General features: G+C 41.9%; 1 protein-coding gene across 4 annotated transcripts in view; it reads right to left on the bottom strand.

Moving 5' to 3' along the window:
- Positions 1–22,102, bottom strand: part of AP2A2 (adaptor related protein complex 2 subunit alpha 2) — a 51,016-nt gene extending 28,914 nt beyond the window's left edge. For 2 of the 4 annotated variants that reach the window (XM_074585647.1, XM_074585649.1), the window contains exons 1-2: positions 21,888–22,102; positions 4,835–4,903 (exon numbers count right to left, since the gene is read on the bottom strand). In XM_074585647.1, the coding sequence (XP_074441748.1) occupies positions 4,835–4,903; positions 21,888–21,954 (136 nt within the window). In that variant the 5' untranslated portion in view covers positions 21,955–22,102. The remainder of the gene's footprint in view (positions 1–4,834; positions 4,904–21,887) is intronic. The other 2 variants (XM_074585648.1, XM_074585650.1) reach the window with 1 other exon arrangement.
- Between the last annotated feature and the right edge of the window lie 1,707 nt (positions 22,103–23,809).

Genomic DNA, 23,809 nt, shown 5'->3' with positions numbered 1-23,809 from the left:
GTCAGTGAAGACACTTTATTATTTTACTGTCTGATTGCATTCATACATCTCTTAGATGATCAGAAGACAGTGTAACCAATCAAAACCATTTTACATATAAAGACTACACTTCCACAGCCTGCCAGGAAAACAATTTACTGTTGTACAGCTTCTGTTTAAAACATGTATTTAGAGGCTTATCCTGAACTTCCTGCAAAGGGTTACTGTGTAGTTTGGGACAATGGAGAAGACTTGCTTGCATTTGTGAAAACAAGTGAGATGAAGTGAAAAAAAAAAAAAGAAAAAAAAAGCAGAGACTACCAACTGACATTGGGGCACTTCTGCACAAGACAAAACTAAGATAAAGAAAAAAGCAGTCAGAACAAAACTAGAATCTACTGCCAGATCTGGAAAAAAAGAACAAGCCCAAACCAAGCAGAGAACAAAGTTCCTTTGACTGCAGAAACAGCTTATAGATTTGTGGGCAGTTTCATTAGTACACAAATTCTGATCTGAGAGATCAAAATGACACAACAAATAAACAAACTAGGTATTTTTTTCACTCATTTACAAAGCAATTACTACTCTGACAGCCAGGCTTCTAGTTTGTCTCAAGCATGAGAGCAGAATCAGCTTACAGTCTAAACATGTAAAACAAAACGAACAGTATTTCTCCACACTTAACTCCTACAACTTCTGCTTTATTACACTACTGTAGTTTCTCTCTACTACAATGCATCTTATCTCAGTTAATGCAGAAGCATTTAAAGCAACCGTCAAGGACACATTGACCTCGGCTATGGAGCTTCCTCATGCTGAGACAAGAGACAAAGTCACCTTAAGTACAGAGATAGTAGATTCCTTCTGAGCTCAGAGCACAGAAGACAGATCAGAATCCAATGCCAGTGGCACATGTTCCATCAGTGCAAGGAAAGTATGGCTTTTCCAGAGATGTGCAGCCTCATCCCAGTCTGCTAAGTACTAGCATACTTAAATACAAAATAGTAGGTTACCCAACATAAAGCAGGTAAAAGGCTTGCCAGCTACCTGCATGATGGAACAGAAGTAGAAATACTTAGCCTCTCTTACAGTTTAAGAACGTATCTTGCCAGTTACACAGGGCAGGGATCTAGATACAGTGTATGCAATAGAGTATGCAGAAGAGTATGACAGTCCAGACGAAGGACAGGATACTTATGGTATACCAATCTCTTATGCTAGTCTCAAGCAAGAACGTATCTGTATCAAGAGGCACTACTGCCAGCCCTGCTTCTTATATATAGTCAGACCTTTCCCTGGTTATAGCAATGCAGCCAGTCCAACAACTGCATCTTCGGACAGGTAATTAACCCAGGGCTCCAGTATTCCCCATAATTCTTTAGCAAGGGACTCCATCTTAAATTCACAGTCATACATTTGTCTTAATCCAAAGTATTTAAAGACTTTTTTAGAAGCCAGAGGCACATAAAAAGAAACTGGGTTAAATTGAATGATCTCCACTTAAACCAAGCATAAAATGCATTATGAAGGTCTGTTTCCTTTTATAGAGCCCTTCTGCAAGGGCCACATAGAACTTCTGCAGCAGAAAGATACACAGCTATCTCATCACACTCTCAAGACCTCAAGCAGTTACACAACAACTTGTCCAAACTCAGCCTCTTCCAAATTGTGACATTTATGTCTAGTTTCCATTCAGGCTATATCAGGCTGTCTTCAGTTAAGTAAGATTTTTCACTTAAAATCTATACAGATTGCATAATAAAGTAGCCATAATGAAGGTTATAGGAAGGTTTAGTCATCTTTCACTTAAGCTACCGAATGACCGTACACAGATATTTATTCAAAACTATTTAAACTGTGCTTAAAGGATGCTACACAAGGTATGCAGGCTAAAGTTACTGCACGACTTTGCTGAAAGCACCTCTACTCTCTGATCATTGCCCAATACATGGTTCTACACAAAGGTTCCTATGATAATTTCTCCCTGCATCACAATCAATCAGAAAAGAATTAACTGTGCATGCATTTTTAGCCATTTTTGTACTTAAGTCACAAAATACCTTGCAAAACTGAGGAACAGATTTTTTTATGAACTGTGCCATCAGCAGCTGCTTAACCTAAGATTACTCAGTGATACAACACAGTTACCAAACTACCTAGTTAACCAGAGAATGCTATTCTGACAGAATTCAGTTCACTTAAGAGTTTCACTACTGACAAGTTTTCTTAAAGTTAGTAATACAGTGGCTTTTATACAGACTATAGAGATACTAACTGCTTCTATCTAAAGAGGATTACTTAATAGTATTTGACCACAGACAAACAGTATGAATTGGACTATACACCTGCAAGTCAGTACTTAAACAGCTTTAACCATTATGAACTTTTCTGCAATTCCTTATCGCATTCCTTTACAACAGCACGTTTAACTCTGGCAGTGAAGTAAGCAGTTCTGACAGAATCTCCTTCACGTTTCAAACACACTGGTACACACAGCAGGCTGTGAGGTTCTACAGGAGCTTCAATAACTTTCATTTTTTCATGCCTTTTGAAGTTTTCATACCTTCACTGCAAAAGGAAGATTTAGCCTGATGAAAGCTTCCGGTTTCATTAGTGAAAAATTGATTAGGTTTTGCAAACAACGTACAGCATGCCCATCAACCAAATCAAAATAAAAAAAAAGGCGGTGCAGCCTGAAGTTAGTTTGCTGAAGAACTACATTTCTGTGCTAGTGTGACTGCAGCAAGGTTTCCAGCTAGGTTTTAACTCTGGTGGTTCTTGATGATAGAAGGGCATAGTGGAGTAACTGTTAATATATATACAGAGAAAGTGACATCCTGCTTTCTAGAAAGACCTGTCCTGTTTAAACAATTAAGTAAACAAATTAGGTGCTAAAAATCAATTTCAGCATCAGCCATAATCAACAATGCTGGTATCTGACAGCAAGCAGTTTTACAAACACAGACCAAGAGAAAACGAACAGTCTTTGTGGCTGTATCTTCCAGATTAATCAACTTAGTAAAATTAGTTGAAAGATAAAGTAACATGAAACTTCAACTAAGTGTGCAGAAACTTCTTAAACAGTTTTTAATTAAACTCAGTCTCTTTATCTGAAAGATATACTTAATTTGTCTAGTATAGATCTTGCTTCGAGATTAAACTGCTTTATTTAAAAGTTACAATTTTAGGCTGAAATTTACTAGGCAATAAGATGATCCACTTTAATCATACAGCTGTAACTAGAAAAATGGCTGTTACTCTTGTATGCAGGCTTCTAGTAGACCCTTGAACTATGTGCTAGTTGTTCAGTGTGCATGCACACTTAGTACATGGAGGCAATATCTGCTGGCTAAACCTAGTAACCAAAACTTGTGTCCGTTTAGACTTGGAGACGGAGAATAGTCTGGAGAACAGACTATGCAAAGCCTGCTACTTATAGCAAAAAATAAAAAAAAATAAAATCAGAACAACGTCGGTGTTAGATGGAAGCTTTGCAATGAAAAGGAATTGAAAAAAAACAGTGTGACAGCATTGGTGGGTGACTAAATGAAAGTTCCTTTTTCTGTTTACCCTAGGAAAAAAAAATAAATTAAATTTTCCTCAGTAACCCTACAACTGAAGTTACCAAACTGAACAAAGTATGCTGAAATTTCTAAGAGGAAAAACGTTAGCACAGAGGCATGTGATGGCTTCGAATTTAGAAGAATTTCTTAACTTTTCTTGAGTGTCTTGCACTGTGGTCAACTTTTCCTTCCAAGCTGTTGTTAACACTCAAGTTTTTGCAGGTCTTCATATGCCTTTAAGAGACATACCACTTAATTAAAAACTGTTTAAGAAGTTTCTGCACACTTAAGAAGTTAATTGAGTAGCAACAGATCCCTATGAAGTTCAGGAAGGCTATTTCAGGCTTTGCTAATGCATTGAGCATTCCAAATAGACACATTAGTCGAAGTCAGCACAGATCATTAAGGTAAGAGGGTATACAGCAAATTCTGAAGCCACATATGACTTCCACATGCAACACCTTATCTAGCTACACACAGAGCCGCCTATCTATTTAAACCGAATGTTTGCCACAGACACTACTGGTAGAACTCCATTCAAAAGCATCTCAACTACCCCTCAGAATCGTTAAAATTTGAAGCCACATACACAGCTTGAAGACAGTTACAGCAGGAGTTTTACCATGTGTTGTTTAAAAGTGAATTGCTGCGTCTGGGAACTCACGAGGATGGAATGAGTCACTGGATATCCCTTGCTTCATATGAATAATTTCTATTGCTGTTGCTCATGGGAGTGGTCAAGATGTGTATAGCTTTATCAACTAACACATTTTTATCTTAATCCTGCTAGAAGACAGCCTAGCCCATTACTTCCCTTAACAGGATGGGGGGGAGGGGGGAAGACAGGGAAGAGTGGGGGAAGGAGGAGAAGTTTAAACAGATTCTGTTGTTTCACTTGAAATAATTACGCTATGTAATTATTTGTAATGTAACATATATAATGTAGTGTATGTACATGTTTCTTCACACTAGTTCATGGCCTTCTGGAAGAAAACAGACTGAGCAGTCACATGGTTAGAACACAAAATATTAGAAAAAGTTTGTGAACGGTAGCTCAATTCTTTAATAGAGCAGGGAGTTTTCTTCTGTTATGGCCAAGAGTCATAGGACTGTCAAGAAGATCTTTAGTTAAGAGTGCATTTTCAATAGTTATTCTAACAGCCTGCTGCTCTAGCATTTTGCTTGCATCAGCAGTTGATGAAAATGTCTAAACATGTAAAAACAAAACAAAAACCCATAGAAGAATGTCATATGAGGAAATACGTATAGTTTAATATGATCAAGTCACTTACCTTTAAATTTTGAACGAATGTTCGCTAGTTCTTTATTTATCCTTTTTATCTCCGCTTCTTTACTTTTGCCTGAAATCAAAAGAACAGACATCAGGATACCATGCTTCAGACAGCCCTCCAACACCCTAAGCTGGCTTCCACAAACCATGCTGTGTGAACATACAAATATCAGGAGGAATTATTACTCTGCCTTTCCAGTATTAGGACTAACGAAGGCAAACATCACAGAGGTAACTCGAGCATTGCTTTATAAGGGAATTTGAGAAGCTAAAAGGACCTCCCTGTTCAAGAAGGCCTGCAGACTTTAGACAGTATCAGTTGCATACAATTAATCTGAGATGCCTTTATTACTTTCACAAATGCTTCAGTTTTTCTATTCCTTAAACTGCCAAGGGAAAGCTGAATTTTACTTCCAATTGATTACTAGGTTGACAATTCTCTGAAGAGAAGAGGCTCCTAAGCACAATCTTATACCAAACAGCTTGTGTTATTCCCCCAAGCCAATTTATTGTTTCTCTATTGAATGGTCATTCAGTTCAACAGCTTTAAAAACATTCTTAACCAACACTGAAAAGGAAAAGCAGTAAACTTACAAGTAGCCCAAAGACCTCAAACAGACAGGATGCATGCGTAAGTTCAGACTTTTAACATGCCCCAAGAAAGTAACTTAAAAAAAACCAGAAATATTTAAAATGCACATTTTTATTTGGTGACTTTAGCACCTTAGGCTTCTCAGCACAGTGCATATTTCATATCAATTTTCATTCCAAGAATAGGCATCAGGATATCTAGTGCCCATTCAAGTTAGATATTCAGAGAAATAAGGTGCAGTTTAAGCTCTGATAATTCAAGCTTATTCAAGTAATACTTGCATTGTCCAAAACAAAGCAGCTTATTATTCTTTGGCATTTTAGGATTTGGCGATTGAGATTCTATAGAGGTCTGGGTCAATTATCTCCTACATGAGTGAGCATGGTAGGGTAAAATATCCAATTCAGTTGCTTGAAGTTTGAGGGAAGCAAACAAAACCCACTTCAGCAATGCAGACTGGCTATCTAGTTGTGTTGGAAATTCAGACCTGTACCTACTCAAACTTTCAAGCAGTTTCCGAAACATCAACTAGCAGCAGCAGAAGATAGCTTCCTTTACTCTTCACCACATGTATTTGGCCACAAGTTATGAATAAAAGTTTCCTGGCCCTGTTTGAAAATTTTCCAGCCTTATGAGTAGTAGGGATCAGATGCCCTGCTTTCACACCATTCTGACTACAGCCAATGCAGTGCAAGGCTTGAAGAGCAGATGAGGACCAGCATTCCAAAGCAACTCCAATCTCACCTTTTTCTTCCACAAAAGGAACTCAACAACTCACAGCATTTAAGCATCCTACTACATTTGCATGTCCAAACCGCCTGTGTCATACAATAACTGTTAAACACCCTTTTACCATTCCAAAGATAATCTGACAGCACGCCAGGTGAAACGTGATTAAGTAATTCAAAGAAACAAGTGCCCTAAAACAGGTTAATAGCAAAGTATTTAAAGCATAAGGGAATTCCATGACAAATACAGATTAATCCAGACTGTCATTTCTTGATTTAGACTCAAAAGTTGTAAATGAATTTATGCACTTACAAAGCCAACTCTTACATAAGATGCAGAAAACTGGTTTATATTAATATGTCTATATTAATGGCCACAAGAGCACAGATGCAGCAAGACTAACACACTAAACAAATGGAAACAAGTTAGACCAAAATAGAAGCAACTATTTCAGTTTGCCTTGTCATCTTAACAAAATAGCTACTGATTTGCTTAAAATGGAATTTTTCTATTCTACAACACTGTTTTATGAGGGGCACTGCTCAAAATACTGAAGTGCAGCGTGCCTTGGCAGACACTTCATCTGGGAAAAAAGAAAACAAAAGCAACCAAAACCAACAACTTCCCCAATATCCAACCCCGAAAAACTACTTACTTGTACCTACTCATCCATTTACGGCTTTTACAAAGATAGACGTTTTCAGAGATCAAGAATCCATGGTACCTGTGCTGAAACAGGTTGCTACCTGTATGCATCTTGGTTTTCAGATAAAGCAGGAGATATGCGCACAGTTTCAATTTGACCTAGAAACCCCAACTAACTTCTAGAATGACAAGGCTAGAAATCACAATATTCTTCCCTCAGTTATAAGATGTATTTGTCGGGACCACAAAGTTTAACCAGTTTTCACTAATATATAGCCATAGAACAGTTCGGGTTGCTTTGAGACCTTGAAAGGTCATCTACTCCAACCCCCCTGCAAGAAGCAGGGACATCTTCAATGAGAACAGGTTGCTCAGAGCCCCATCTCACCTGAGCTTGAATGCTTCCAGGGATGGCGCATCTACCACCTCTCTGGGCAACTTCTTCCAGTGCTTCACCAACCTCAGCGTAAAAAGTGTTTTCCTTATATCTAGTCCAAATCTGCCTTCTTTTAGTTTCAAACCATTACCCCTTGTCCTATCACTACAGGCCTTGCTAAAAAATTTGTCCCCATCTTTCTTATAAGACCCCCTTCAAGTACTGAAAAGCTGCAATAAAGTCTCCCCAGAACCTTCTCTTCTCCAGGCTGAACAGCACCAACTCTCTCAACTCTGTCCTCAGAGGAGAGGTGTTCCATCCCTCTAATCATCTTCGTGGGCCTCCTCTGAACCCCCTCCAACACATCCATGTCGTTCCTGTACTGACGGCTCCAGAGCTGACACAGTACTCCAGGTGGGGTCTCACCAAAGCAGAGTAGAGGGGTAGAATCACCTCCCTCCACCTGCTGGCCACGCTTCTTTTGACACAGCCCAGCATACAGTTGGCTTTGTGAGCTGCAAGCACACATTGTCAGCTCATGTCCAGCTTTTCATCCACCAGTCCCCCCGAGTCCTTCTCATTAGAGCTGCTCTCAAACCCCTCACCTCCCAGCCTATATTGATACTGGGGATTGCACCAACCCAGGTGCAGGACCTTGCATTTGACCTTGTTCAACCTCATGAGGTTCACATAGGCCCACTTCTTGAGCTTGTCCTGGTCCCTCTGGACGGCATCCCGTCCCTCAGGCGTGTCCACTGCACCACTCAGCTTAGTGTCCTCTGCAAGCTTGCTGAGGGTGCACTGGATCCCACTCTCTATTGCCACTGATGAAGATACTGAACAGTACTGGTCCCAATACAGACCCCTGAGGCACACCACTTGCCACCAATCTCCATCTGGACATTGAGCTGTTGACTCTCTGGATGAGACCATCATCAACCAAATAGTCTGTCCATCAAATCCATCCCTCTCCAATTTACAGAGAAGGATGTTGTGGGGGACTATGTCAAACGCCTTACAGAAGTCCAGATAGATAACATCTGTAGCTCTTCCCTTGTCACTGATGTAGTCACTTCATCACAGAAAGCTACTGTGTTGGTCAAACAGGACGTGCCCTTGGTAAAACAACACTGGCTGTCTTGATTACCCCCCTGTCCTCCACATGCCTTAGCATAGCTTCTAGGAGGATGCATCCCATGGTCTTCACAGGCACAGAAGTGAGGCTGACAGGTCAGTAGTTCCCACAGTCCTCCTTTCTACCCTTTTTAAAAAAAAAAAAAAAAAAATGGGTACAATGTTTCCCATTTCCCAATCTCCAGGCACTTCACAGGACTGACACGACTTTTCAAATATCACGGAGAGTGGCTTGGCAACTACATCAGTCAATTCCCTCAGGACTCTGGGATGCACCTCGTCAGGTCCCATAGACTTCTGTATGTTCAGGTTCCTCAGGCGGTCACAAACCTGACCTTCTCTTACAGTTGGAGGGACTTTGCTCACCCAGTCCCTGCCTTCCAATCCATCCACTTGAGAGATGCGAGGAGAGAGGTTGCAAGTGAAGTCAGAGGCAAAAAAGTTGTTGACTACCTCAGCCTTCTCCTCATCTGTTGTTACCAGCTTGCCAGTCTTGCTCATCAGGGGGGTTAATGCTTTTCTTTGACCTTCCTTTTCTGGCTGACATCCCTGTAGAAGTCCCTCTTATTAGTCTGAGTCCCCTGCCAAGTTCAGCTCCAGCTGTGACTTGGCCTCCCTGACCCCATCCCTACACAGCCGGGCAGTGTCCCTACACTCTTCCCGGGATAACTGTCCCTACCCCAACTGCCTGTAGATTTCACACAACACATTATGAGCTTTCTTGTAATTTAACTTGACAACCTAAAGTAAGCTGGTTTTAAAGCATTTACACTATTCACTGTACAATCTAATGCTTGAAGTGTCTTCTACTACAGATTTTAGATTTGTCTTAAGTGGATTAGATTATTTGTCCTGTGCACGCGGGAGAGATACTCAAGCGTTCATGTCTAAGACACTTTCCAGCATTAGGAATTCACTACTAGACTGAAGTCTTTTGCTCCTGCGTCCATGCTCTATGAACAGATGGCAACAATAACATATGCCAAAAGGGTGCAAGTTTCTTTAAATAAACAACACTACAATATTGCTAAGCTATCACATTAGCACTTGAAAATGCTTCCCTTATTTTCAGCAGTTCATCTGCTCCAGTTGAAAATTTTTATTTCTATAATTATTAATTTCTTTTCCCTTTTACCAAGTGAAGAGCACACCTCATTAAAATATTACCATTGAATCTGGAGATTTTGTACTTTATTTAGATTAATGGGGCAGAGAACATTAACCTCAGTCTGGGGTATTGCTAACCTGAATAGGATATTTAGTTACCTAGGTTTGAAAGCTAGGTCCTTGCTCTATATCTTTAGGTTCTGTTTCTAAGGAAAGCACATAGCAATTGCTTTGCATTATTAGCAATTGTTTCCACCAACCTCAACAAGCATGGCAATAATCACTGATGTTAAAAATGGAGGAGGAAGGGGGAACAAGTATAAGTATGTCTCAGCCAGTTTTTCTTAGCCCAAGATGAATTCAAGGCCATGATTTTACTTTAAAAAAAAATACAAAAAAATCACCAAAACCCCTCGGCAAACCCTTCAAGTGGCATTATCTACTCGTTATGCTCGCAGATTATCAGTTACTTCCAGAAACTGGATTCTTTGTGTCCTAAGCAAGCAACAGAGCATTAAGGGAAGTCTGACTAAAATACTTCAGGAATTTGTAAAGTCAGCACCTTTGGTAGAAATGGACTGCAACCTCAGCAACACAAAAATCATATCCCACCCCCTGCACACACAGCTGTAGCAGTGAGTTGACAGGAACAGTCATATTAAACATCAAATTCACATCTGAAGGTTTATTCTCTCAAAGTTAAAAACTTGCATAGCATATGAACAAAAGCCTGTTTTGAATAATTTCTTCAGACCGTTCTATTTTGAATGCAGTACATAATCTCCTCTAGACCTTGACCAAACATAAATAGCATAGCAACTAGCTGGTGACAAAAGTTTAACTCCATACATTGGAAATCAAGTTAAATAATTAAGTCCTACGTTGTCTCCTCATTATTGATCATAGTCTACATGTGCCTATAGCAGTTTTAGAGAGCAGCACTAGTTAGTGAAATGTCACTGAGGATAGTCACATAACAATGCTTAGCATAACTCATGAGTTACAACCAAGCTGAAGTATCTAAAAACAAATTTTCCTAAATTCCAGCAGCAATATCACATGGTAACCTTATTCAAACTTAATTTATTGTTTACATTAGAGGATGACAAAGCAAAGCAAAATCTTGCAGTGGCAGGTAGCTTCAGTTTGTTCCATGGATAGGGAAAAAGAGAAAATAAAAGTATCAAAAAAAACAAGGACTAATTTTTAGCTAGATCTTCTGTCCCAACTAGGTGGGGTTGAGGTGAGGGGAGTAGCAGAGGCTGTTAAAATGTGTTTGGTTAACTGAATTAACTGAACAGTTTTCATCACGGTACTCAGCCATGGTAACACTCACTGAAGAATTTCTACAAATATATTTGATTTTCACCATCACTAGAAACACATAAGTAGCTTTAAGGATGGTTGAAAAGGAAGACAAGACCACTACTGATGACACTTGAAGGAGTGCTGTGATGCAGAACTAGAGGCTTACATTTCAAAGCTTGCAAAGGCAATAGCTCTGCTTCACTTTCAAGCTGTTACACAGCTCCCAGTTTCAAGAAATTATCCAAGCTGTATTCCAACAAAACGTGCTGTATCCAAGCTATTCAACTTGGGAGAGGCTCAATAAAGGTCATGCCATGTATACAAACTGATGGGTAGGACAGCATTTAAGCCAGAGCACAATAAGATTACGTTCCACAACAGTTCAGGCCACCTGAGCAAACATATCTAGTCACAACATCCTCTGAGATTACGTCATATTTGGCAGTTTGACAGGTTTCACACTACTGCCTTCATTAGGCAAGGTAAATTTAGTCTGCAGTGCACTATTATCTTTAATTACCATCTTGTTTAACAAAGATAGACTAGTGAACATCAAAAGTCATCCAGCTCTTCAGAAAGCCAATTACTATTCTTAAATGCAGTAATCCAGGCTACAGCCAGACCTTCAGTACTGCAAGAATAACACCTTCGTATCTCAGTTTGGAGTTTTCCATTGCAACCTACAGAAGAACGAGAAAACAAGTTACAGGAAAAGGATTTTTTTGAGTTTGCTCATTTGACATACGTTAATACTAATGTGGCTGCAGGGTTGCAAGACTAAATGAGTGCTTCAAGGTTGGAATTAGTGGATTGCTTGTGGCTCGCTTGAACAGTGACCTGCTCCATCAGGATTATCTTGTTGCTATACTAACTGTAGAGACTGCCTAAGCCAAGTCTGAGGCACAAAGCGCATCTGTGCTGATTAACTAGAACTGCAACAAGTTCTTAGCTTTCATACAAACCATTTGGAGTCCAGTATGCCTCTGTCCAAGTCTACATATTTGTTTCCCAAAGGAACAAAGAAGCACTTGCTCTATACAGATCTCTAGGCAAATACAGAGCAGAGTAGATTTCTGCAGGCAAGTTCTTCAGAGACAGGTATACTGACATCATGTAAAGCAAAAAAAAATTGCTCCACAAAACTTGAGATGTTCCCAATACTCATCTGGCTCCAATGTGCTTATAGCCAGCAGCCAATGTAATTGAGCCCACCCAACAATTCATTTATTTTGAATTTATGCACAGGTCAACAGTTACATCACGTCACCTCTTAGCCTTACTTGCTCTGTGGCCATCTGACAATCCTATAGTTATGGATGTGCCATTAGGATGAAGAACTATAAAGCATGTAGAGTAGGAGGCTCCATTAGCATAAGAAGCAGCTTGTCAGTATTCTCTCATGCTTCTTAAAGGCAAGTAGTAGTGTCAGTTACTATTTGTGGCCATACCATTTGTCTAACAGAACATGCCTCTGTTCACATTCAATTATCAAACAGGCCTTGAAGACAGGACAGCTCTAGTTTTCTGTTTAGAAGAGCAGAAATACAAATACTGCCAAGGCTAAGAACAGCAGCTTCTCCTCTGAACTCCACAGTGGCTAGGAACATTACTTGGGAAGAACACAGTTCTTACACAAAAGATAAAGTCTCAGCTTTAAAGATATTGTTACACATTTACCTTGAGAGCTGTGAGCCACTGTTTTCCAAACATAAGAATTTTTCTGTTTTGTTATGTATCCATCAGCCTCCTCATTAGGAGCATCTAAGCTGATTAGCAAGTTAGGTGGGAGAGACACCACAGCAAAACTGCTACTAGCTTCCCTTCAGCAAAACATGTTGATATAGTTTCATAATCAGTTTGATTCAAGGCTATACTTCTTAGAAGACAACAACTACAAACCGTTCCTTAGCACTGCCCTCCTCCTGGCATACACATTCCTGCTCCTACCCTGTACTGCTACAGTGAGTTAGGGAGCCAAAGAGCCGAAAGCAAAATTGGTTTATTTAATATACAAAGGGTAACTTATATCAGCTTTACTACAAGTGATAACGCCAGCAGAATATATGACCAGATAGGGAACAAGTTCACCAGATTCACCATCCAAACACACTTTAGTTGGCATAAAGCAATCAAATTACCCACTTGCCTTTCCCATTGCTAAAACAGCTTACAAGCATGATGCTAAGACTACACTGAATTCTTAAACCCTCCTGCCAGGGGACAGAAGAAGCAGCTGGTTGAAAGAGAGGGCCCAAATCAAAACAAACATTAGCATCTCTACAGTAAAAGTGGTGCAAATACTTGTAGAAAATATTAATATAAAAGTAATCAGTGCATCCATTCTTGCTTTTGTGAAACAGCTTTTATAGTACTTATATCTCATATCAGTAAATTAAACCACTACTTTAACCTGTCAGCAGAACAGATACTCACGTTACAACCCTAGAGTATAGATTAGGCATTTGCTATGCAGATCATTAGCTTCACGAAGTAAAACACCAAATCCATCCTCCATCTCTCCCTAATCTCTCAGACAGCTCGTTATTTAGCACAGCAGGGAAGAGGGCCAAAAGGGAGGCAGGTTACATAGCAATACATTAGAGTGGTCTGTTTTCCGTATGCCTGCCCTCACATTACATGAGTTTGTCTGCGTAAATTCCTTCATTTAGCAAAAATATCTGGAGTACTACAACAAGGGTGCGAGTTTCAGGTCCACCTGAGAACGCCTGAAGGAGGATGCTGGTGCTATTGTTTATAAACTCACCATGCAACTAATCCAGAGAGCCTACTATAAAACTCTGTACCTTCACAAGATGTTAGTATGCCTTCAGTTTTGTTGAAATTGACCAGTTCAAGGCTGCAAAACAAGATGCTTTTTGCTTAATGTATTAACATCCTGTTATGAATGAGAACATGAGCACTTGCTGTCCTTTCACAAGATATGTTTGATCAGAGGAAAAAAGTGCCTGGCTGTCATGTTGAAGATCATGAATGGCATGAAGACAGTTGAAGGTTGTTGTGCCTTGGAACATCCTGTTGTGATTAGATATCCATTACTACAGAAAAAGAGATCAGTGACCTACTGATCACATTTAAAAACTCTGTAGCATACATTTTCTAATATTTTGCTCAGTTAAGTGAGCTACTATCCACAGGACTGACTTCTTCCTCCAGTTTGCTGCTAGAGATTTGCCCCTGTAACAACACTTCTCATGAAACAGCACGGAGTCACAGGCTTTACTGTAATCTGGTAATCCATTAACTCCTTGTCCTCGTAAGGGAAGGGAAATAAACGCAAAAGAGTACACAGCGACTTCCAAACCCTATGACAATTCAGATACTCCAATTGCAGCAATTTAATACAGGTTTAACAATTTTAGGTGCCCACCATGGATGTTTTTTCTAATTAGGCACCGCAAGTTATGACAAACACTACAGCTCAAACTGTGAAAGAGTTTGAGGAGTAACCAGGTAATAGGTTCTAGCTTAAGACGAGATTTTTCCCCAAATAAACTGAAAGCTTACTAGAAGCTCATATCCAAGTGACTTTATGACAAACAGAACATCTATTTTGTCCGTTAGTTGACAAAACGACACTGACTCCAATCAAAAGAGAAGCTATAAGCTCTGAAGATATGCAAAACCAGAAGTGCTAGGTTAGGCTACTACATAAAGCAGCTCTTCCTCGTTCCTTGACTGAGCAGCATTTAAGCAGTCATTTCCTTGAACAGTTTTTTCACACTGTACAGTTACACTCCCTTCAACAGGGTAAGGCAGTATTTGCACTGTTTAGTACAAGTCACTGTGGACTCCTTTCTACCTTAGTTCACGTTCAAATAATAGAACAACGGTTTTAGGCTTATCCACAGTCTCCTAGTTTAGCTACCACTCTAAACTACGATTTCAGAGGCCTTAAGAAAACCACATCCTATGTGAGCTCATTAATTGATGCACACATGTAATACTATCTGCAATAGTCCTTAACTTCCTCTTACCAGTCCTGATGGGCAGCCTCTATCCAAAGGATTTCAAATTCAGCAGATGTTATATTTTCCGATGTCTCTAATGGAGAGGTTGGATATCACACGAAAGAGTCTAGCTCTTCACTACGCATCTCATCTATTGATTATTATCCCCTATTCTCCCCTCTCCTCAGCCAAACATGCACAAATTCAAGAACTGTAAAACACCAAAACACCCAACCCCAAAAAAACTCAATTCCCCCCAGCCCCTCAGAGTTCCATGAAATGACCAGGAAAAAAGCTAAGACAGAGAAGCCATGGGCAGAACACATGTTCCCCAGATTAATCTCATACTAATTGTGTTTTCCTTAAATCACTCTCCTGCAAATAGTAGCAAGCGATGCAGGACTTAGTGCTTATTATAGCTCTAAGCAGCACGCTCTTCTTAGGGGTTTTTCAGGCCAGAAACTGTCCATGTTAGATGAGTGGCGACAGCCTTGCAAGAGAAATAGTAGAGCAAATCCAGACGCCTTGCCTTCAAATTTTTTCAAAGAGGTATGTAATCTAAGAATACAAATAAAGAAAAGTCAATGACTGTCTACAGAAGCAACTAGAGTCCTTCTTTAAAACTATACCCAATGCAAATACGAACCTACTACTCAGAGGAACAATGCAATAGCTTTAGCCTACACATTGAAAGTCGTATTACTGACACGCACCACTAAAGAAATGCTCTATGTGCCCAACTCACCCTACGTGGTTTGTTTCACTGTGTGGCTGCTCTCACTGAGAATAAATAACTCTACATACATGCACATGGTCATTTAATTTACTTGCATGGCCCTCCTATATACACAGGTAACGCACTCCATTATCTACCATCCAGTCAAAAGGGTGATCACCATACGATGAATTTCATGAACCAGCCTTTTTTAATCCCCACTTGCTTATCCGTAACCTAATGCACCAGTCCCAATTCAGTGAAGCAAAGCTACTGAAGTCAGATTTCGAGAGGCTGAACACTCTCCCTATCCAGTACAAAGAAGAATTAATACATTAAGTTCTATGAGAAGAGACAGACCTTTGTTTAATGTATCTGTTGGGTTTTATTTAAGGAAAAAATATAGACCAAGGAGAACAGAATGGTATCTTAGAACAGAACATATACAGAAACATTTGGAGAACAAACTAAAGGAATCCTTCCTTCTTCTGCCCAACTTTTAAGGTGACGCTGAAAAGGTAATACAGTTATCTAAAGCAGTGAGGGAAATTAAGAACTGTCTTGTCCTCCAAGCCTGCAGCAAAAGCAGCTTTGCCTCTGTGCAGACCCATTTCATCAACCCAAGAGTAGATGACTTCCTGATTTTACAGTGGAAGAGAAGGTTACCAGTAGTACACTTAATAATTGTAATACAAACTACTTCTACACTACAACCTCCAAAAGAAAGCAGAAAAGGAAGCTTTCCTAGCTTTCAGGGTGTACAGCAGATAGTACTGTTGCTGCAACAGAACAGCTTGGGTGACAAATGACTTGAAGTACTTCTTCACCAGACAAGCATAAAGTTATTCTCAAAAAAATGAAAACAGACTCCTGATGATGTATCCATCAGCTAAGACAGCTGGAGAATTTATAAAGCACCATCCTGCATAAGCCAAATCGCTTCAGCAGCTCTGCAGTACAAGCACACAAAAAAAGATTTAACATATTACTGAAGTATTTCTTGCAGGAGTCCATATGCTTATAACACATGCAGATCTTGTCAGGTTTTAGTTCACGAGGCACTTCATCCAAGCAAGGACAAGGACTCTTCCTGCCCTGAACTCCTAAGCCTGGATGGCACTTTACCAAACCACAGGATTCAGAGCTTTCCAGCTCTACTACCACTGCAATCTATTTTACAGTATAGCCACACCTTGCCGTTTTCTCAGTGGGCCACATTAACTAAGTGCTAATTAACAGGCCTATCTTAACCAAGTACTTCAGTTAGCTTTCAATCTTCAGTTTTCTTTTCTCTTCTCTGGTGTCTATGAAAGATAAGCTAAAAAGCTATTTGCTGTACTATTTCCTATGTATTATAAAACAAGACAACTGAGCAAGTATCTAAAAAAGCCCATACATCTACTGGCAAGTTGTTAGGCATCTGAAAGTGTTATTTTCTTAACTGTTTTTCTCAGATGTCTACACTAGAACCTCTGTATGCAAAACACAGAGCCTACAACAAAAAGCTGCCCTGAAACAAAAAATTTTGAGAGCTATCAGGGACTGCAGGATAATTAATTTTCTTATACTATTGGATTTTGAAAATTTACTTGATATTTATATGAATATAGAACATTTCCCCCAGCCTGTATTGATACCGGGGATTGCACCAACCCAGGTGCAGGACCTTGCATTTGACCTTGTTCAACCTCATGAGGTTCACATAGGCCCACTTCTTGAGCTTGTCCTGGTCCCTCTGGACGGCATCCCGTCCCTCAGGCGTGTCCACTGCACCACTCAGCTTAGTGTCCTCTGCAAGCTTGCTGAGGGTGCACTGGATCCCACTCTCTATTGCCACTGATGAAGATACTGAACAGTACTGGTCCCAATACAGACCCCTGAGGCACACCACTTGCCACCAATCTCCATCTGGACATTGAGCTGTTGACTCTCTGGATGAGACCATCATCAACCAAATAGTCTGTCCATCAAATCCATCCCTCTCCAATTTACAGAGAAGGATGTTGTGGGGGACTATGTCAAACGCCTTACAGAAGTCCAGATAGATAACATCTGTAGCTCTTCCCTTGTCACTGATGTAGTCACTTCATCACAGAAAGCTACTGTGTTGGTCAAACAGGACGTGCCCTTGGTAAAACAACACTGGCTGTCTTGATTACCCCCCTGTCCTCCACATGCCTTAGCATAGCTTCTAGGAGGATGCATCCCATGGTCTTCCCAGGCACAGAAGTGAGGCTGACAGGTCAGTAGTTCCCACAGTCCTCCTTTCTACCCTTTTTAAAAAAAAAAAAAAAATGGGTACAATGTTTCCCATTTCCCAATCTCCAGGCACTTCACAGGACTGACATGACTTTTCAAATATCACGGAGAGTGGCTTGGCAACTACATCAGTCAATTCCCTCAGGACTCTGGGATGCACCTCGTCAGGTCCCATAGACTTCTGTATGTTCAGGTTCCTCAGGCGGTCACAAACCTGACCTTCTCTTACAGTTGGAGGGACTTTGCTCACCCAGTCCCTGCCTTCCAATCCATCCACTTGAGAGATGCGAGGAGAGAGGTTGCAAGTGAAGTCAGAGGCAAAAAAGTTGTTGACTACCTCAGCCTTCTCCTCATCTGTTGTTACCAGCTTGCCAGTCTTGCTCATCAGGGGGGTTAATGCTTTTCTTTGACCTTCCTTTTCTGGCTGACATCCCTGTAGAAGTCCCTCTTATTAGTCTGAGTCCCCTGCCAAGTTCAGCTCCAGCTGTGACTTGGCCTCCCTGACCCCATCCCTACACAGCCGGGCAGTGTCCCTACACTCTTCCCGGGATAACTGTCCCTACCCCAACTGCCTGCGCATTTCCTCATTGTCCTTTAGCTTGACCAGCAGGTCTTGACTCACCCATGTTGGTCTCCTGCCTTCATTTCCTGATTTCTTACTCCTGGGGATGGAGAGCTCTTGTGCTTTATGGAAAGCACCTTTAAAGATCTGCCAGCTCTGTTTTGCTCCCTTGCCCCTGAGGGCAGTTTCCCAAGGGTCCTATTGACTAACTTCTTGGACAGCTAGAATTTTGCTTTCCTAAAATTTATGTTCCTGACTTTACTCTTTGCCTCACCCATATTCCTCAGGACCGCAAACTCCATCAGTGCATGATCACTGCAGCCCAGGCTGACTCCAGTCTTGATGTCACCAATTACCTCACTTGCATTGGCAAGCAACAGTTCTAGTATTACATCCTCTTTGGTAGGGCTGTCTATTACCTGGCTTAAGAGGTAATGTAGAAAGTAGCTGGTCATGTATAGAGGTCATGTAGAAAGTAATTCTTATATTTAAAGTCATATGTGGCATAGAAGCATTTAACCCACAGATGAAGAAGTTTAATAGATAACGCAAGTGCCAAAAATATGCCTAACCAACACAGAAGTGACAAATAACCTTTTAACTACTAAAGACAGACTGACAGCATCAGCTGTCTGTTCACCTCCAACCCACTGCAGTTGTAAGCTCTGAAAATTGCTATCAAATAAGACTTTCTTGAAGTCCGTAGCAGACTGGTAAAACCAAACAGGAAAGACAGGCATCACTCACAAACCAGTAATACAATAAATTTGTAAGAGGATGATGCATTATTTAGTGCGGCAGATAAGTACAAATGCCCAAGAAATAAGACTCGATGTAAGAAGATTAAGCACTTCCAAAGGCAAACAGGCTAAATTTAGGTTTTAGGTTAGTTTAGGTTATTTCATCACCTTGAATCACATATTGAAATCACATGCATCCACATTAAGCACAGTTAGCACACAACCACTGCATTTTCATTTTTCAGCAACATTTATAATGCAGATCTGGTATCTGCAAAAAATCTTTCAGAAAAAACACCCACCATGTTTCAACACTACCCATAATCTGGAATGCCTGCAGGCAACCTAAACGCATCAGGCCCTTATGGTAGTATTACAGAGAGATGAGTCCAACAAAGCCAAAATTAAGACTGAAATTCAGAATGCCAGTAGGCATTTTGCACATCAGTGCAACTGTCACATATGTAGTCCAACTTTAAGGCTACAAACAGAGGTTAAGAGCTGCACTTGGTGTCTAGCCTTCCTCCCATCTCAGAACAGGAACTTTTCTTAGATTTACATGTCAAAAGATTCTGTTCACCTAAACAGCTGTTTTGCTTTGTTCTTGACAAATACCTGGCTCCCTGCTCTGAAGGGGGAAAGATGGAACTTAAGCCACAACCTATGCCTGCAAAGCACCAAGTGTCTAGAGAGTGCTCTCAAATACTTTTGGGAATCTTAAGTCAGCGTACACCAGCTCATGGTTAGCTGGCAACACTCGGAGTTCCCTTAAAGGAAAACAGATTCAAATGCCATTTGACAGCTATTTGGAAACTGCATAGATCACCTAATAGTGGGAACTATCAGCTCTTTCAAAGCTAACTGTAAGATACAGTTACTTTCTTCATTATGAAGATGAAAAAGATACAAAAATACTTACAGCTCCCAAATAGCTGTCTGGACAGGACAAAACATTTGAGAAATATTGGTATTTATTTAAACAGTGAAAGTGTTAACATTTTACTTGTGTCACAAGTGAGTTACGTCTTTGTCACTTTTGCAGACACTGAGACCATGAGAGGTTTGTTGTCCAATCTGGACAGAGGGGTGGTTGTTCCACCAGAGTTCCCACACTACCTGTGCGCTGGCAAGCTTGTGGGAAAATCAGTAGTTAATTTCTTCTATCCTACTGCCTTAAATATTGTTATTCCACATGTCTAAACATCGGTTAGGAACCTAAAAGCTTGAATGTTTCTCTTGTATTCCCTTCTACTGAATTCCACTGAAAACAAGAGCGGACAAACATATTAACCAAATTCCAGACATAAGAAACACTGAAAAATAAAATAATGCTACCTCTAGTTAAATGAATGAAAACAATAATTAAAAAGGAGCGGATAGTCACAACAGCAAGTCTTAAATGTTACAACACCAGCTGAAACTATGGTACACATGCAGCTTGCATAGAATACCAGGGCACTGGAAAACTCTCAGTAAACAGTTAGGACAACCAGACAAAGCACACGAGGATTCACATAACCTTGAACTGATACACAACACATTTTATAAGCCGCCTTCTGCACATACGAGACTGAAGTCTGAAGAAACCTAAGGGCCTGCAACTCTGTTCTGAAAAAAAATATCTGAGACAGCTTTTGCTGTAACAAAGATTAACAACCTTGAATTTTACATACAAGGCCTCTGTTTACATGGCTAGAAGTCCAAATCACCTGAATTTAGTTTAACAAAAATCTGCATTTAAATAGTCTCATTTTATTGGTATAGTTTTCTCCCCGGCCTTTTGTATTAGAAGTCATCAATATGAAACATTTTCCAAGCCAGTGTGGTTATCCCAATACAAGCTTAGTTACATCATCATAATTTGCATTAAAAAACTCTCCAAATCAACTTTCATCTGTTAGAGGAAACCTTACCACCACTACCTTTAAGGTAGCCTCAAGTAATCTAGAGACACGCAGGTGGACAAAATAGAGCTGTTTCATCACAGCAACCACAGTGACCTTAGCCCTTCCCCAGGCAATTCCTGCCACATCATACACTCAGATCTTTGACTCAGATTAATATTAAACTACTATCACATGCAATTCTCAGTCAAAAAGTAAAGCTGAGCACTGAGGTGTGCCCCCAGACATACACCTTTCCCACACACACACCAAGGAGCAGCAGATCTGTACTCCTCCTTTCTGCCCTGCACGCCCACTGCCATTCTCCCCCCTCTTTTCTCAGGGGGACACTTACTAGCATCCCTCTACGTCCCAATTTTAATTACACAGATCCTAAGAGCTAATTTCTGTCAAAAAATAATTTTAAAGCCAATTGTAACCCAGCCTAGGCATATCCACAGAAGGCCCTGCTTGCAGGCGGCCTTACAGAGGCCTGCTTTCCATCCGTGACGTTTTGAATTGAAAGCCGTTCACGGATTGGGAAGGAGACCAGAGATGCCTCTCTCTGCACTGCCACAAACCCACCCACACCCCGAAAACACGCCGGCTCCGCTCCAGCGCCTTATAAACAAGGACAACAGCGGGCACCGACGCCTCGGCACCGCCTTCCACCGGGCCAGCGACTACGACACCCAGCGCTCCTCCGCAACAGCTGGGGTGGGGGTGAGTAAGGAAATACCTCAACCAACCCACCCAAAAAGCACAAACCAACCCCAAGCTACAGCCGAAAGCCTTAGGCCGCCGCCTCCCCCCCCAACTCCCCGCACCGCCTCCCCCGCCGCCCCCCGGAGCGCGTCGCCATTTCGTGAGGCAGTAGCGCTCCGACCAGCTCGCTGCGGGGGTTAGGGGGAAGAGGAGAGCATCGGGGACGGGACTGAAGGAAAGAAGCCCCCGGCCCCACAAGGCAACGGCCCATGGCAACGGCCAGCCCAGCCCGGCCCGGCCCAGGCCCCACCGCGCCCCAGCCGCCACTCACAGTTCCGGATATCGGAGATGAAGACCGCCAGGCCCCGCATGCCATCGCCCTTCGACACCGCAGGCATCGTGGCGCGCGATCACGGCCACCCAGCAACACACCAAACCGCCGCAACTACCACCACCGCCGCCGCCCGCTCTCCCCGCGGGGCTCTTCAGGCCGCTGCCGCCGCCGCCTCTGCAGCGCGCAGGCGCCGGTACGGCTCTCGCGCCCCCGCGGGCGGCGGGCGCGCGAGGCTCTGGCGCCACCTGCCGCGCGGAGGCGGGGGTGCTGCGGGCGGCGCTGGGCCTCCACGCCGCCGCGGCGGGCAGGGCCGCCGGCGTCGCCCCCAGCATCCCTCGTAGGAGTCCGGGCGCTCGGTCCTGCGGCCCAGGAGGGGTGGCTGCTTAGACGCTGGGCCGCAGAGATCGGGGGACGCCATCACCAGTCACCGCCATCAGGCCTAGGCCGACGTGAGGGGTGGCAGGCAGGCGGCCCTTCCCCGTGAGGGGTCAGCAGAGCAGCTTTAGCCCATGGATCCGCGGTTGAATCCACTGCAAGCTCCCTGCTCAGGAGCAGCCTAATCCCTTTCTCACCCGTGCCCCTAATGATCGAGAAATCTTATGATTTTTGAAGGTGAAACATCGGTCTTTGCAGGTGCCTCAGAGGATGTACCTTCTGAGGGAGAAGGAGAGGGATGGCAGGAGATAAGAGAACTTCACTTCATCGGTAAACTTCGAGCAGTCTGTTAATCTAAGATCTTATTTCTAAAATACAGAGAGCAGGGTACAGAGTCTGTGGTACAGTACATAAGATCATGCTTGCCACAGGGTGGACTGATGGATGCTGGGCCTCAGTCCTCCTGCTCAAAAGGGGCCCCAAAACAGTGCATGGGGTCTACTTTGCATACCCTGTGTAGTCACCCTGAACATTTGCAAGCCCAAGAGCTACTATACACAGAGCCATCCTTTGTCACATACCCCTTGTGAACCTGCCCGCAGCTGTGCAAGTGAAGCAGTCGTTCTGCATTGCATGTGGCGATTCACACACCTCTGACTCCCTGGGCATGCAGGTGTTCAAACCCAGGGCCACATCTTTCTCATGAAGGCTATGAACATGCAGGGCGACACAGTCCCACGCCACATCTACTCCTGAGTTTGAAAACATTTCAAGGTTAAACTGTCTTAAACATGCCAAAGAGCATTTAATCTCATCAGCTGAAAATAGACTGAAAGGGTGTCAAAACTGGCCTAGTCTGCCTAAGCAAAAGTATGCCAAGAGTTTCAGTCATAATGCAAGTGATTAGTATTCTTAATGGAATATAATGACCTGCAGAATCATGGGGTTCAGGGCTACTCGAGATCATTAAGTTATAGTCATTTCATCTGTTTTCCTGTAGGCTTCAAGCTGTTTCATTTCACCTGTTCTTTTTTTTTTTTCTTTTTTTCCCCTGAATTGAGCCCAGTATCTAGCTTTTACTTACAGCCTGTCTTCCAGAAAGGCACTGTATCATGATCTGACACCATCAAATTCACTATTTCCTGGGGTAGTTTGTTCCCACAGTTAATCTTCCTCGTTTAGAGCTTGCATCTTATTTAAATTTATCAAGCTCCAGTGCCTTTAATGATACATTTTTCTCTTGTAGATAAAGAACTACATAATACTTGATACGATCTGATAGTGGCTGTACATCTCAAGTCACCTCTCAAGTGTCTGTTCTGCATATTTTCAGGATATATTGTTAATGTGAGTGCTTTTTAGTTGTGTAAGTATCTATTGGAAAGACGACAGTATGTGGTAGTTACGCATATATCTGTTTCTCCTTGGATCCATTTTGTAGACCAAGTGCAACTACAGGCAGCCATGCACAACTTATCTTATATTCAGCTCAGATTCTCTGCATCCATAGGCTTACATGAAGAAACTCTCCTTTTTCATAGCTT

Source organism: Larus michahellis, chromosome 4 (assembly GCF_964199755.1).
Source record: "Larus michahellis chromosome 4, bLarMic1.1, whole genome shotgun sequence".
In the NCBI taxonomy this organism is placed as follows: Eukaryota; Metazoa; Chordata; class Aves; order Charadriiformes; family Laridae; genus Larus; species Larus michahellis.
The sequence above is the reverse complement of the archived record's forward strand: the minus strand, read 5'-3'. Positions and strand labels throughout refer to the sequence as shown.